Consider the following 12639-nt stretch of genomic DNA (forward strand, 5'->3'; position numbering starts at 1 on the left):
GTCACAAAAAGTGGCCAGGTCCTTGACTAAGAGGAGATTCTGCCTTGGGTCCGCCGGTGTAATAAACTGCACTCCACTATTTGCGTTGTCCTTCTGAGTGAGTTTGCTTCCTGGAGAGCAGAGAGCAGTGGCTACAACATTCTCAATTCAGGATGCCCATCTGTTAAACAGCTGGGGTTCGTGAACAGGGCTGCAAGGGAGGGAGGGACAGGAGTGTTCACTGTGGCCCGGCACACAAGTGAAGTCCAGCATGGGGCCACTGTTTGCCAGCTAACCCTACTTGTTCTCAGTACACACAGTAGCCTGTTGCTTCACCGAATGACGGTGTTAAGTGCAACTCTTTTCCTGGTTGTGTGGACCAAGAAACTGGATGTTCAGAGAGGCTAGGTCGTTGGCTCAGGGTCACACAGCTGACAACTGGCAGAGCCTGGATTCAGGCCTGAGCAGTTTGGTTCTGGAGTCCACAGTCCTAAGCAGGCAACACCCATGCTTCAAGCCCCACTGAAGGAACAATACACAGTTGGGGAGAAATGCTGGATTTTCAGGTCTCAACTGGGGAAGGGGGCTCAAGAGAGGCAGTGTCCTGTGCCCAAGGTAACAGCCCAAGAGGGAGCTCATGTTAAAGTCCAGATTGCACTCTCAAAGCCTGAGCTTTTAGAAGATACCTTACACTGTCCCCAGAACTCCTATCCCATTTCTATCTGGGCCAGCCAGCTCCCTTCCCCCTCCCTACCCAGAGTCCCAACCCCCTCCTTCCTCTAACCAGGGATTTCAGGCCCCCAGTCCTTTCCCCAAATTCTATTCATCCATCCGCTGGAAAAGAGGGGCAGGAGATGGGTACTGTGGGCAGTGGCCTGTTCCAGCCCCTTCCATGCCCACTGTCCCAGCCCTCACCAGCTTACCCACCCCCCAGAATGGAGGAAGCTGCCTGAGTTACTGGGTGAGAAGTCATCTTTTCCCGGGGGCTGGGACTGGGGGCTGCCAGGTCTCCAAGCCCCACCCCCTCCCCTCCTTGCTGTGTGTGAAGGGGGAGGACAGCCCACCTCGTGACCTGAGGGGGCTGGCCCAGCTTGCCCCAGCTCAGGAGGAGTGGGCGGGCCAGGGGGGAGCCCTATAATTGGACGAATCTGGGATCCGTGAGTCCCTACTCAACCCCGGAGGCGAAGGACGCGGTTTCTGGAGGCGAAGAACGCGGTGAGAGGCAAAGCTGAGGGGCACGGAGACCAGCTCAAGGGCTTCTGGGGGGGACGGGCTGCGGGAGAGGTGGACGAGGTGACGGTCCGACGCCGCCCGGACCAGGACAAAAGCTTGAGCAGAGGAGACCAGAGGCAGGGGACTGGACCTAGAGGGGTGGGGAGCAGGCGCATTCCGTTTGGACAGGAAGGTGGGTTCACGGGAGCAGCTGGACCTGCAGGAAAAACCAGATGAGAGATAGCGAAAACCCACTGTTACTGCCGTTTATTGAGCACCTACTGGGTGCCCACAATCGTCCTAAGATCGGTAAGGGGAGGGTCAGGGGCGGCGGCACGTAGCTGAAGCGTGGATTGAAGGACTTCTAAGTGAGGATTAGATTAGCGAATACGCGGAAGACAGCTTTTAGAGTTGGAGCTGAGAATGGGAAGATACAGTGAGGAATGCGAGGTCGGAACTTTAGAAAGTCCAGCCGGGGCTCTCCGGGAACTCCGGGATGGAGGGGAGGGAGGGGTGAGTGGAATCCGAACCCTGGGAGAGGGATGGAATTTAGGCGGCGGCAGACCTGGGGATAGGGAGATAAGAGAAGACAATGAAGGAATGAAATAGACAATGAAGGGGTCGCTGGGTAAATATTTGGAATTGAATTAGGATGTTGCTGGGAGCGAGGCTTTGAAGGCTAAGACCGGATGGGGCGGGGCTCTGAGGGGGAGGGGGTCCCCCCACCCCGGGATGAGTGACAATTTCTCCTCCTTCAGGTTGGCCAATCGCAAGCCAGAAGATGAAGGTTCTGTGGGTTGCCGTGGTGGTCGCGCTTCTGGCAGGTATGGGGGCGGGGCTTGCCCAGGTTCTTTGCCCCACCCTCTCCCATCCTCAGCTTGCCCTCCTCCCGTCTGTCGTCCGTGGATCCTCTCTTCTGCTGGTCTATCTCCCCAGGTCTGAGGTCTCTCCGACATTCCGTGGTTCTGAGCTGCAGTTTTACTTTCTCCGAGCTTCAGTTTCCCCATCCTTAAAATGAAAGTTTCTAGCGCACTGCTGTCAGGCAGGTAGTGAGGAGCAGCTAAGTGTCAGCGGTGATTATTCTCTATCTGAGGCTGTTTTATTCTCTATTGCCCCAGCGTGGACCACACACAATCCATGCTTGTCAAGTGATTAAACAGGCTGGGCGTCTCTCCACCCCCTCCCCACCCCCCAGTGCTCTAAAAGAAGCCCACCAGCCTCTGTGGAGCATCTCCTCTGTACCGGGTACTGTGTGCTTGGAGCGGGCAGAGGACCCTGACCGCGGTGAACTTGCTGTGTGCAGGATGCCAGGCGGATATGGAGGGAGAGCTGGGGCCCGAGGAGCCCCTGACTACGCAGCAGCCCCGGGGGAAGGACAGCCAGCCTTGGGAGCAGGCGCTGGGCCGCTTCTGGGATTACCTGCGCTGGGTGCAGACCCTGTCTGACCAGGTGCAGGAGGAGCTGCTCAACACCCAGGTCATTCAGGAACTGACGTGAGTGCCTCCGCCCTGGCCCCTGATCCCTCCGGTGGGCAGTGTGTTCGGGGCCCCAGTTTCCCCTGATCTGGGATTCTTTCCGTCCCCATCACCAACACCTGGGGGGGGGGGGGGGCGGGGGCGGGTCTAGTCTCTGCTCATTTCTTGCTTTCTTTTCTCCTTGAGCTCCTGGCTTTCCCTCTCTCTGATCCTGTTCTTCGGCGTTTCCTGTCTGGCACCTTCCTCTTCATCTCTCCCTCCATCACCCTAGCTCAGGATCCCTACCTCTTCTCTCCATTCCTGCCCTCTTGGCCCCCAGGGCGCTGATGGAGGAGACCATGAAGGAGGTGAAGGCCTACAAGGAGGAGCTGGAGGGACAGCTAGGCCCCATGGCCCAGGAGACACAGGCCCGCGTGTCCAAGGAGCTGCAGGCAGCCCAGGCCCGGCTAGGCTCCGACATGGAGGACTTGCGGAACCGCCTGGCACAGTACCGAAGCGAGGTGCAGGCCATGCTGGGCCAGTCCACCGAGGAGCTGCGGGCCCGCATGGCCTCCCACCTGCGCAAGCTGCGCAAGCGGCTGCTCCGCGACGCTGACGACCTGAAGAAGCGCCTGGCCGTCTACCAAGCTGGGGCCAGCGAGGGTGCCGAGCGCAGCTTGAGCGCCATCCGCGAGCGCTTCGGGCCCCTGGTGGAGCAGGGCCAATCGCGGGCAGCCACCCTGAGCACCCTGGCCGGCCAGCCGCTGCTGGAGCGTGCCGAGGCCTGGCGCCAGAAGCTGCACGGGCGCCTGGAGGAGGTGGGCGTCCGGGCCCAGGACCGCCTGGATAAGATACGCCAGCAGCTAGAGGAGGTGCACGCCAAGGTCGAGGAGCAGGGCAACCAGATGCGCCTGCAGGCCGAGGCATTCCAGGCCCGCCTCAGGAGCTGGTTCGAGCCCCTGGTGGAAGACATGCAGCGCCAGTGGGCTGGGCTGGTGGAGAAGGTGCAGTTGGCTCTGCGCCCCAGCCCCACCTCTCCGCCCAGTGAGAATCATTGAGCGCCTGGGCATCGCCCTGGGGGGCCCCCCTACTCCCACCCCGAGTCTCTGGTGCCCCCAGCCTGCAGGAGGCCCTGCCGCTGCCCCAGCTGTCCTCCTGGTGGGCCCTAGCTTAATAAAGATTTCTCAAGCTTCATGGCAGCTGCTGGGCGTCCGTGTATGATTTGTCACAGCTCAAGCCTCAGTTTCACATTTTTTCCCCTTGCTGACTACACAGCGCACTGTCCTGCCCCCCTGAGCGTGTGTGCCTGTTTTCTTTGTGTCTCTTTCCTTCTGTCCCCTTTTAGAGTTGCCCGGTGACTTAGTGGTAAAGAAGCCATCTGCAGTGCAGGAGACTCAAGAGACATGGGTTTGATCCCTGGGTGGGCAAGATCCCCTGGAGAAGGGAATGGTAACCCACTCCAGTATTCTTACCTGGAGAACCCCATAGACAGAGAAGCCTGGCGCAGGCTATGGTCCATAGAAAGTGACTTAGCACTCACGCAAGCCCCCTTTTAAGTCTTTCCCGTTTTCCTCCATCTCTACTCACAACTGCTCACTCTCTTCCTTAATTCTCACCGATTTGTTGCTGAGACAAAGTTCTGGAACAAATCTACCAGTGGGTTAAACCCTTCAGTTGCCCCTGACTATTCTGGGCAAAAAGAGCAACCTCACTGAGCCTCGTATGGCCTGGCTTCACAATATCTGCCTCGTGACTCAAAAGACTTAAGACCACTTCTGTGAATATTGAGCCATTTTCTGGACTTGCCTGGTGGTCCAGCAGTAAAGAATCCGCCTCCCAAAGTAGGGGACACCGGTTCCATCCCTGGTTGGGCAGCTAAGATCCCACATGGGCTACTGAGCCTGCATGCTCTGGAGCCCTTCTGCCAGAACAAAGATCCAGTGTAGCTAAAAATGAAAAAAATTTTTCAATCTAGCCATTTTCAGGTTTTTTTTTTTCCCCCACTCTTATTCTCCCTCCTGCCTGATCTGATTCTTCCTCCTTCCTGCCTCTGTCTCTGTTTTTCTGTCTTCCACTTTTCCTCCATCTTTTCACTCTCTGGTTTCTCTTGCCCGTGTGTGTGTGTGTGTGTGTGTGTGTGTGTGTACGTGCACACGCGCTCAGCCATGTCCAACTCTGTGACTCCAAGGACTGTAGCCCACCAGACTCCTCTATCCATGGAATTTTCCAGGCAAGAATATTGAAGTGGGTTGTCATTTCCTCTTGCAGGGGATCTTCCCTACTTAGGAATCAAACCTGCGACTCTTGTTTTTCCCGCATTGACAGGCAGATTCTGTACCACTGTACCACCTGGGAAGCCCTCTCTTGCCCCTGCTGTGACATTTCTTTCTTCCCTTATCTGGGTTTGCCCTCGCCACCATTTTGTTGCACATAGACCCTCTGCCTTTCACCCCTTCCTCTTGTTCCTTCTCTCCTCCAAGCGGGTGGTTGGCATCTCGTCTACCCTGACAAGCCTACTGGGTGCTGGATGCAGACTGCAGAGAGAGGCACACTGAGGGTCTGCAACACGCCCCTGCTGTTTAGGGCTGGAGGAGCCGGTTGGAAATTACACTCAGAGAAGCTTGGCTGGAGCCTGGAGGTGCCAACGCTGTCCTCTCCCACGCCCTTAATTCTCTGAGGAGGGGAGTAGGGTTCCCCACCACAGGGGACAGGCCAGGACTTGTATCTCCCAGGCTGACCTCTGCCTGCTTTGGCTCCAACACACTGCACTCCACTCCGAGTTTTCCCTGGAGTTGCCTTGTTTGTCCTGATGGAGTCAAGCCCCTCCCCGCCACCAGATGCTTCACCCTTGGGACTGAGTGGGGGTGGGGGGGTTTCTGGGGACTCAGAGGCAGGGGGTCTAGTCCCACCCACGTTTCCTGTTCACTCCGCTGACTCACTCACTGTGCGTCCAGGGACTGCGGCCGAGCCCCCTGAGCCTGTTTCCCCAGATGTCAATGAGGGCAGGGGCATCAGCCATATTGTCCACTTGAAGACCTGAATCTTGAATTCTCCCTAATGAAGCCAGCTAAGCACAGAGGGTGTCCCGCCTCACCGCAGCATCCCCCTCAAGGAGGCTGATGGGGGTGCTGTGGGGGTGGAGGCTGACCCCAGCAGGAATCCAGAGGGACAGCCTGAATCCAGGAAGGGGAGGGAAAAGCTGAGGGACAAAGAAGGGGAGGACCCTTAGCCTCTCACTGAGCCACTGAATGTTCTTGGCTGCTCCTCAGTTGCCCCACGTGTAAACAGAAACTCGGATAGCCGAGGTGAGGATGAGGCAGGCAGACTGCAGTGGTTGGTGCTCGCGGGATGGGGTGGGGAGCAGGGGCATTTGGGTGGACATGTGGGGAGCACTGGGGGCTCAGAGAGGAAGCAGATGGGGCCCCCCGACAGGGATTGGCAGCACAGAGCTGGCCAGAGGGCTGTTGCAATCCTGCCACGGCAGTGTCTGTGCCTCGCTTTCACAACTACCCCACTTCGCCCCAAGGCTGACACGTGGGTGTGGGGGCACGAGGCCAGCCAACCTGGAGTCTGGGGCCAGGGCCACCCTCTCCCAGCTGCCAGGGTTCACTGGCAGTCAAAGACAGCTGGGCAGAAGAGGGGGGACGCCTTGGACGGGAGCCCCGGGGCGGGGGGATTGATGTAGTGGAAGGGAAGGGGGTGGTGCTTGTCTTCTGAGTAGCCGAGGGTGCATAAGGGCAGATGGAGTGTTTACAGGGGCCCTGGAGGCTTGGACAGCCGGGGAACAGAGAGAAGGGAGTTCCTGGTGGATCTCTTGGAGGGGCACACATCGGGAGTCTTGCAGCTGAGGTTTTGTACCTTTGACAGGTTGCAAAGACCTCTCTCTAGAGAATTCCCTGGCGGGCCAGCGGTTAGGACTCCGTGCTTTCACTGCCATGGCCCTGGGTGCAATCCCTGGTTGGGAACTAAGATCCTGCAATACGTGGCAAAAAAATTAAGACCTCTCTCCAAAAAACACTGGGGGCATTGAAATTAAAATCCCAGAGGAGCATCCAGGGAAGTTTGGGGGAGTCTCCCAGATGCAAAAAGATGGGGGAATAGGAAGGCTAGTCTGAAAGTGACATTGGATGTGATAAAGGTGCAGGTGTGTGGCGGCAGACTGTAGGACCCCAGACCCTGGGAGGAAGAGTCATTTTAGCTGAAGAGGCTGGCTAAGAAGGGAGAGGGGATGGTAGAGATGGCCTGGGGACACAGTGTGAATTGACTTAGTGAGTTGGGTTTGTCGGTTTTTTTAATAATTATTTATTATTTGGTTGTGCCAGGTCTTTCAGTTGCAGCATGTGGGATCTAGTTCCCTGACCAGGCATCGAACCCAGGCCCCCTGCACTAGGAGCACGGAGTCTTAGCCAGTGGACCCCCAGGAAAGTCCTAAGTTAGTGAGTTATTGAGTGTTCCTGAGAGAACCCACTCCCCGCCCCCGCCCCCGCCCCCGCCCACCCAAGGCTGGGAGGAGAGACCCCTGAGGGAAGATGACCACAGAGAGAGGGGGAAGGCTGTCCCCTGGGTTGGGAAGGGACTATAGCAGCTTGAGGTCCCTACTAGTCAGGGAAATTTAGAGGCGCAGGTGCTGAACAACAAAATGCTTTGGGCCTGAGGCTTCAGGCTTGTGCCCTACTTGATCCCACCACCACCAAGGAGGGGTGGAAGTGGAGGAGGTGGGTGGGCACAGGGAGGCAGATGGTCAGGTGAGGGCTTAAGGGAAGGGAGACTCACCTGACCCCCACCCCCTACCCCTCCACACCCCCAGCATCAATAAGGCCCCGTGCTCTCCTCAGTGCCCAGAAAGGAACCTTCAGAGTGCCCCTCCGGACCCACCCCACCACAAAGCTCGTTCTGTCCCTCTTGGTCGTATTGGGGGCTCTCTTCATGGTTTGGGGCGGTAAAAGTGGAATGGGACACTGTGAATTTGAGATTTGGAAGACTGAAGCTAGCACGGGCCCCGGCACAGGCTTAGAGGACCCTTGAGAGCTCTGGGGCCCATTCTGTGCCCTGGATCTCATATTCTCCACCAAGTGCCCCCGCATCTCCACCCGCCCTGGGCGGGTCTCAGGGCTCTCTAAAGGTTGGTCCAGTGGATGGCAATCTGCCCAGAGGAGCACTAGCAACTGATGACGTAATCACTCTAGATCCTTCGGGATTGGCTAGTTTGCTTTTACCACGCCTAGAAAGAGCGGGGAACGAGTCTAGTGCTGAGAGTAAGGCAATTACCAGCATGGTAAAAACGATCTGGTCGCTCTGGTACCCTCCGCTGCATTCTAATGCCACGACACCCAGAACCACAGTCAAGGATCTCCTTTCCCATCCCTGGAATCTCATCCTAAAGGGCTCCCGTTATGGAAATGTTTGCACCCTTGCTCCTCTTCTGGGCACTGCCAGCCCCAGCCCAGGTGGCCGCAGGCCCTAGCAAATTCCTTCCCATCATCAGAGGAGTAACGTGGTTTGGTCAAGTCGTGAAGACAGCACAGCGAGTCGTTAGCACCGTCGAACACAGAGAAGTTCTTCTGAAGGCCACGTAAGGATCCTTCCCAGGGCAAGGGAGGACTGGGGTGTATAGATTCAGAGACTGGGAGGTGGCAAAGTCCCTGTGGCCACACAGTTGGTTCTCAGATCGCAAGGTGCTCAGACTTGGGGGACTGGTTCCCTGATGCCTACCCAGTCATACTGTAGAGATGGTCCTGGAGGATGGTGAAAAAGCCCAAGCCGAAGGGACAGGCGGACATAGGTCCACAGGCTGGCAAAGACTCAGTACGCCCTGTGTAATCATGAGCTTCATTTTTCATGGGTTGACTCATCACCATGCAGGTGGTAGATCTTACTACATTTTGAACGGATAACGAAGAGGGATTTGAAAGAGGGCATGGGCTAGAAACCAGAAAAGACTGACACAATCCCCAGTCTCCACGTCTCAGCTTTGATGTCCCTTCCTTCAGGAAGCCCGCTTGAAGCCCTCCAGGAAGCCTTCCCAGGTTGGGTCAAGCACCTCCATCCCAGCCCTGTCCACTCTGGGTCATCACTGTGTGGGGATGGGTCTGTCCCACGCCCCACTGAACTCTGAGACCCGGGGGCAGGGACAGGGCTTCATCACCACTGTGGACCCAGGCATAGCCTAGCACAGGACTAGGTATGGTACAAAGATTTAATATTTGGTGAAACGAATACGGTAAATCAGGGAGAAAAAAAAAATCTAAAGTAATATATCATTTTTACAAACCCCCCTGAGGCAGATGCTGTCATGCTCCTATTATAAGAGAAAGAAACTGAGGCCCAGAAGGCTAAAGTCACTTGCTAGACACCACAAAGCCCAAAGTGCATAGAGATGGGATTTGAACCTAGGTGGGGCTTCTAGGAGCTATATTCTACTCTGACTTCCTTCCCCAAGTCACCTTGCCTATCATATCAGCTGCAATTAAGCACACACACCTGACCCCAGCCTCACTAGCATCACATCCAGCATGTTAAAATGTGCACATGTCCTGATTTTTTGTTTTAATGTATTTATTTTTGGTTGTGCTGGGTCTTCATTGCTGCGAGCGGGCTTTCTCTAGTTGAAGTAAGCAGGGGCTACTCTTTCTTGCGGTATATGGGCTCCTCATTGCGATGGCTTCCCTTGTTGCGGAGCATGGGCTCTGGGTGCACGGGCTTCAGTAGTTGTGGCACATGTGCTTAGCTGCTCCGAGACAGGTGGAATCTTCCCAGACCAGGGATCGAACCCGTGTTCCCTTCATTGGCAGGCAGATTCTTAACTACTGTACCAACAAAGAAGTCCCCCATATCCTTTATTAGATCGAATTCCTATGAGGAGTTGCACTGGTCTTGCCTAGCTGGTATATGGGTATATCCTGTAGCGATTTCATAAAAAAATTACTTTTAACTTGGTTTATTTATTTAGCATTTTGGAATCAATCAAATGATTTCCCAAGCACTTTCCTAAATCCCCAGAAATCTCTCACATTAAAGACTCAGAAGACACACAGGGGGACTTCCCTAGTGGCCCAGTGGCTGGGACTCTGCACTCCCAATATGGAAAACCAGGGTTCAATCTCCAGTCAGGGAACTAGATCCCACATGCCGCAACTAAGACCTGATGCAGCCAAATAAATAAATACATAAATATTTTTTAAAGATGAGTACACAACTGAATCCCTTTGCTGCATACCTGAAACTAACATATTGTAAACAACCATACTTCTATTAAAAAAAAACAACTTTTTTTATACTGAGTAGGAAAAAGGATGAATGAAGCCACTCTGAAAAACAGTTTAGCAATTCCTCATAAAGTAGATAGTTATTGTACATCAGTTAAAAAAAAAAAAAAAGAATCACCTTGGGAAATTTTTTTTTTTGGGTCCGAGGTTTAATGAAAATATTTCAGCACAGCAGAAAACTTCAAACAGCTCTAAATTCATCCCAACTGTAGCCTGCTGAGTGACCTGCAGTTTGGACAGACTGCCAAACTCCAAGAGCTTCAGGGTTTTCTTAGAGTCAGGATCTACTTCAGGGATTTCCTAGTCCAGGGCTGAGACCTCAGGCACGTAATTCTCTCTCCCCTCTCCTGCCTTCTCCTGCAGCTGAATGGAGACACCCCTCACCGGGCCTCTCTGAATCCGATTCATCAGATGTGCAACACGACCTTTGATCTTGTTGCTGAACTTCCTGCCAGAATCAGGGCTATCTCCTGGCCTACACGCTTGTTGGTGTGGAAGTTGCTGCCCAGGCTGGTGTAGACTTCTTGGTAATGACCAGGGGCTGCCTTCTTCACGGTTTTGGTGAGATCTTGGCCCACGTTGGTAGGTCCTTGGTAAAAGTGGGAGTTTAAAAAAAAAAAAACAAAAAACCCTGTTGTACATTATATGTGGAGGCTTCCTTGGCGGCTCAGTAGTAAAGACTCTGCCTGCAATGCAAGAGATCCAGGTTCGATCCCTGGTTTGAGAAGATCCCCTGGAGGAGGAAATGGCAACCTACTCTCATCTGGGAAATCCCCTGGACAGAGGAGCCGGTGGGCTGCAGGCCACGGGGTTGCAGAGAGTCTGACACAACTGCACAGGCACACATCGCACGCACATTATATGAAAGTTATCATGAGAGTAGATCCTGAGAGTTCTCCTCACGAGAAATTTTTTTTTTGTATTTAATTTTGAATCTATATGAAATGTGGGTGTTTAGTAATCTTTACATGAGGAATGTAAGTCAAATCATTATGCCGTACAACTTAGACAGTATTGTATGTCCAGTTTCAGTTCAGTTCAGTCGCTCAGTCGTGTGCAACTCTTTGAGACCCCATGAATCGCAGCACACCAGGCCTCCCTGTCCATCACCAACTCCCGGAGTTCACTCAGACTCACGTCCATCGAGTCGGTGATGCCATCCAGCCATCTCATCCTCTGCCATCCCCTTCTCCTCCTGCCCCCAATCCCTCCCAGCATCAGAGTCTTTTCCAATGAGTCAACTCTTCGCATGAGGTGGCCAAAGTACTGGAGTTTCAGCTTTAGCATCATTCCTTCCAAAGAAATCCCAGGGCTGATCTCCTTCAGAATGGACTCGTTGGATCTCCTTGCAGTCCAAGGGACTCTCAAGAGTCTTCTCCAGCACCACAGTTCAAAAACATCAATTCTTCAGTGCTCAGCTTTCTTCACAGTCCAACTCTCACATCCATACATGACCACTGGAAAAACCATAGCCTTGACCAGACGGACCTTTGTTGGCAAAGTAATGTCTCTGTCCAGTTTACCTCAATAAAATTGGAAGAGGAAAAAAAAAGTTAAACAAGGTTACCACATGACCCAGCAAGTGCATTCCTAGGTCTCTACCCAAAAGAACTACAAACAGGTTCACACAAAAACTTGTACACACCTCTTAATAGTACTTTTATTCATAATAGTCAAAAAAGTGGAAAACAGCCAAAAAATACCTATTACCTGATGAATGAATAAATAAATCCATATAGTGTATGTATATCTGTATATGCATGTCCATACACAGTGGAATATCATTCAGCCATAAAATGGACGAAGCCCTGGGAATTCCCTGGTGGTCTTGAGGTTAGGACAGCAAGCCCTCACTGCCGAGGGCCAGGGTTTAATCCTTGGTCAGGGAGCTAAAATTCCACAAGCTGCACACATACACACAAATCCAGGAGAAAAAAAAAAGGAACAAAGCACTGACACACGCTGCAACACTGCAACAGGGATGAACCATGACAGGAGCAACCACAACAGACCTCATGATTCCATTCACATGAAATGTGCAGAATTGGTAAATCTACAGAGACACAGGATGAGATGGTTGGAGGCATCACCAACTCAACCGACATGAGTTTGAACAAACTCTGGGAGATGGTGAGGGACAGGGAAGCCTGGCGTGCTGCAGTCCATGGGGTCACAAAGAGTCGGACACGACTGAGCGACTGAACAGCAACAAAGAGACAGAAAGCTGGTCAGTGGTTGCCCTGCCTTGGGGAGAAGGAGATAGGAGTGAGGGCTAAAGGGTGTGGGGTTTCCTTTTGGCTGATGAAATGTTCTCTAATTAGATAATAGTGATTGTTGCAAACTTTGCGAATATACCAAAACTCATTGAATTGCACACTTCCTTTATTTATTTATTTTTGGCATCAGCACACTGCATACAGGATCTTAGTTCCCCAACCAGGGATCAAACCTGGGTCCCCTGCAGGGAAGTGTGGGGTCTTAACCACTGGACCACCAGGGAAGTCTGAGTTGTGCACTCGAAAAGGGTGACTGTTATGGTATGTGAATATCTCAGTTTTTGTTATGTGTTTTCTCTTCCAAATATCTCAACTTTTATAATAAAATGAATGCATGGAGATCTTCCAAAGGCAGAAAGTAGAGATGGAAGGGATATACCAACCTCTCTTCCACCCCTGACTTCCCCGCCACAACCCAGAGCAGCCAGGGAGGTGAGAGATTAGGGATGACGG

The 12639-nt window shown here is 53.4% G+C and overlaps 1 protein-coding gene and 1 pseudogene across 2 annotated transcripts; one reads left to right on the forward strand and one right to left on the reverse strand.

The window, feature by feature from the left end:
- Positions 1 to 963: 963 nt before the first annotated feature.
- APOE (apolipoprotein E) lies at positions 964 to 3844 on the forward strand. 2 transcript variants are annotated; one of them, XM_019979790.2, is made up of 4 exons: positions 964 to 1194; positions 1950 to 2015; positions 2495 to 2684; positions 2986 to 3844. In XM_019979790.2, the coding sequence occupies exons 2-4, from the start codon at positions 1973 to 1975 to the stop codon at positions 3701 to 3703; spliced, it is 951 nt and encodes a 316-aa protein (XP_019835349.1). In that variant the 5' UTR covers positions 964 to 1194; positions 1950 to 1972; the 3' UTR covers positions 3704 to 3844. The 2 variants fall into 2 exon arrangements, with proteins under 2 accessions (XP_019835349.1, XP_019835348.1); XM_019979789.2 differs by lacking the exon at positions 964 to 1194 and adding an exon at positions 1292 to 1500.
- A 5020-nt stretch (positions 3845 to 8864) lies between these two features.
- LOC139176982 (small ribosomal subunit protein eS17-like) lies at positions 8865 to 10551 on the reverse strand (annotated as a pseudogene).
- Positions 10552 to 12639: the final 2088 nt, after the last annotated feature.

The sequence above is a fragment of the Bos indicus genome, chromosome 18 (genome assembly GCF_029378745.1).
Source record: "Bos indicus isolate NIAB-ARS_2022 breed Sahiwal x Tharparkar chromosome 18, NIAB-ARS_B.indTharparkar_mat_pri_1.0, whole genome shotgun sequence".
Lineage (NCBI taxonomy): Eukaryota > Metazoa > Chordata > Mammalia > Artiodactyla > Bovidae > Bos > Bos indicus.

What these genes read in the sequence shown, in the direction of transcription:
- APOE (XM_019979789.2), top strand. Translation starts at nt 1,425, where the DNA reads ATGAGAGATAGCGAAAACCCACTGTTACTGCCGTTTATTGAGCACCTA. An exon ending in GGTGGTCGCGCTTCTGGCAG is followed by an intron (nt 2,016 to 2,494) that starts GTATGGGGGCGG and finishes TGCTGTGTGCAG; the next exon opens with GATGCCAGGCGGATATGGAG. An exon ending in CAGGTCATTCAGGAACTGAC is followed by an intron (nt 2,685 to 2,985) that starts GTGAGTGCCTCC and finishes CTTGGCCCCCAG; the next exon opens with GGCGCTGATGGAGGAGACCA.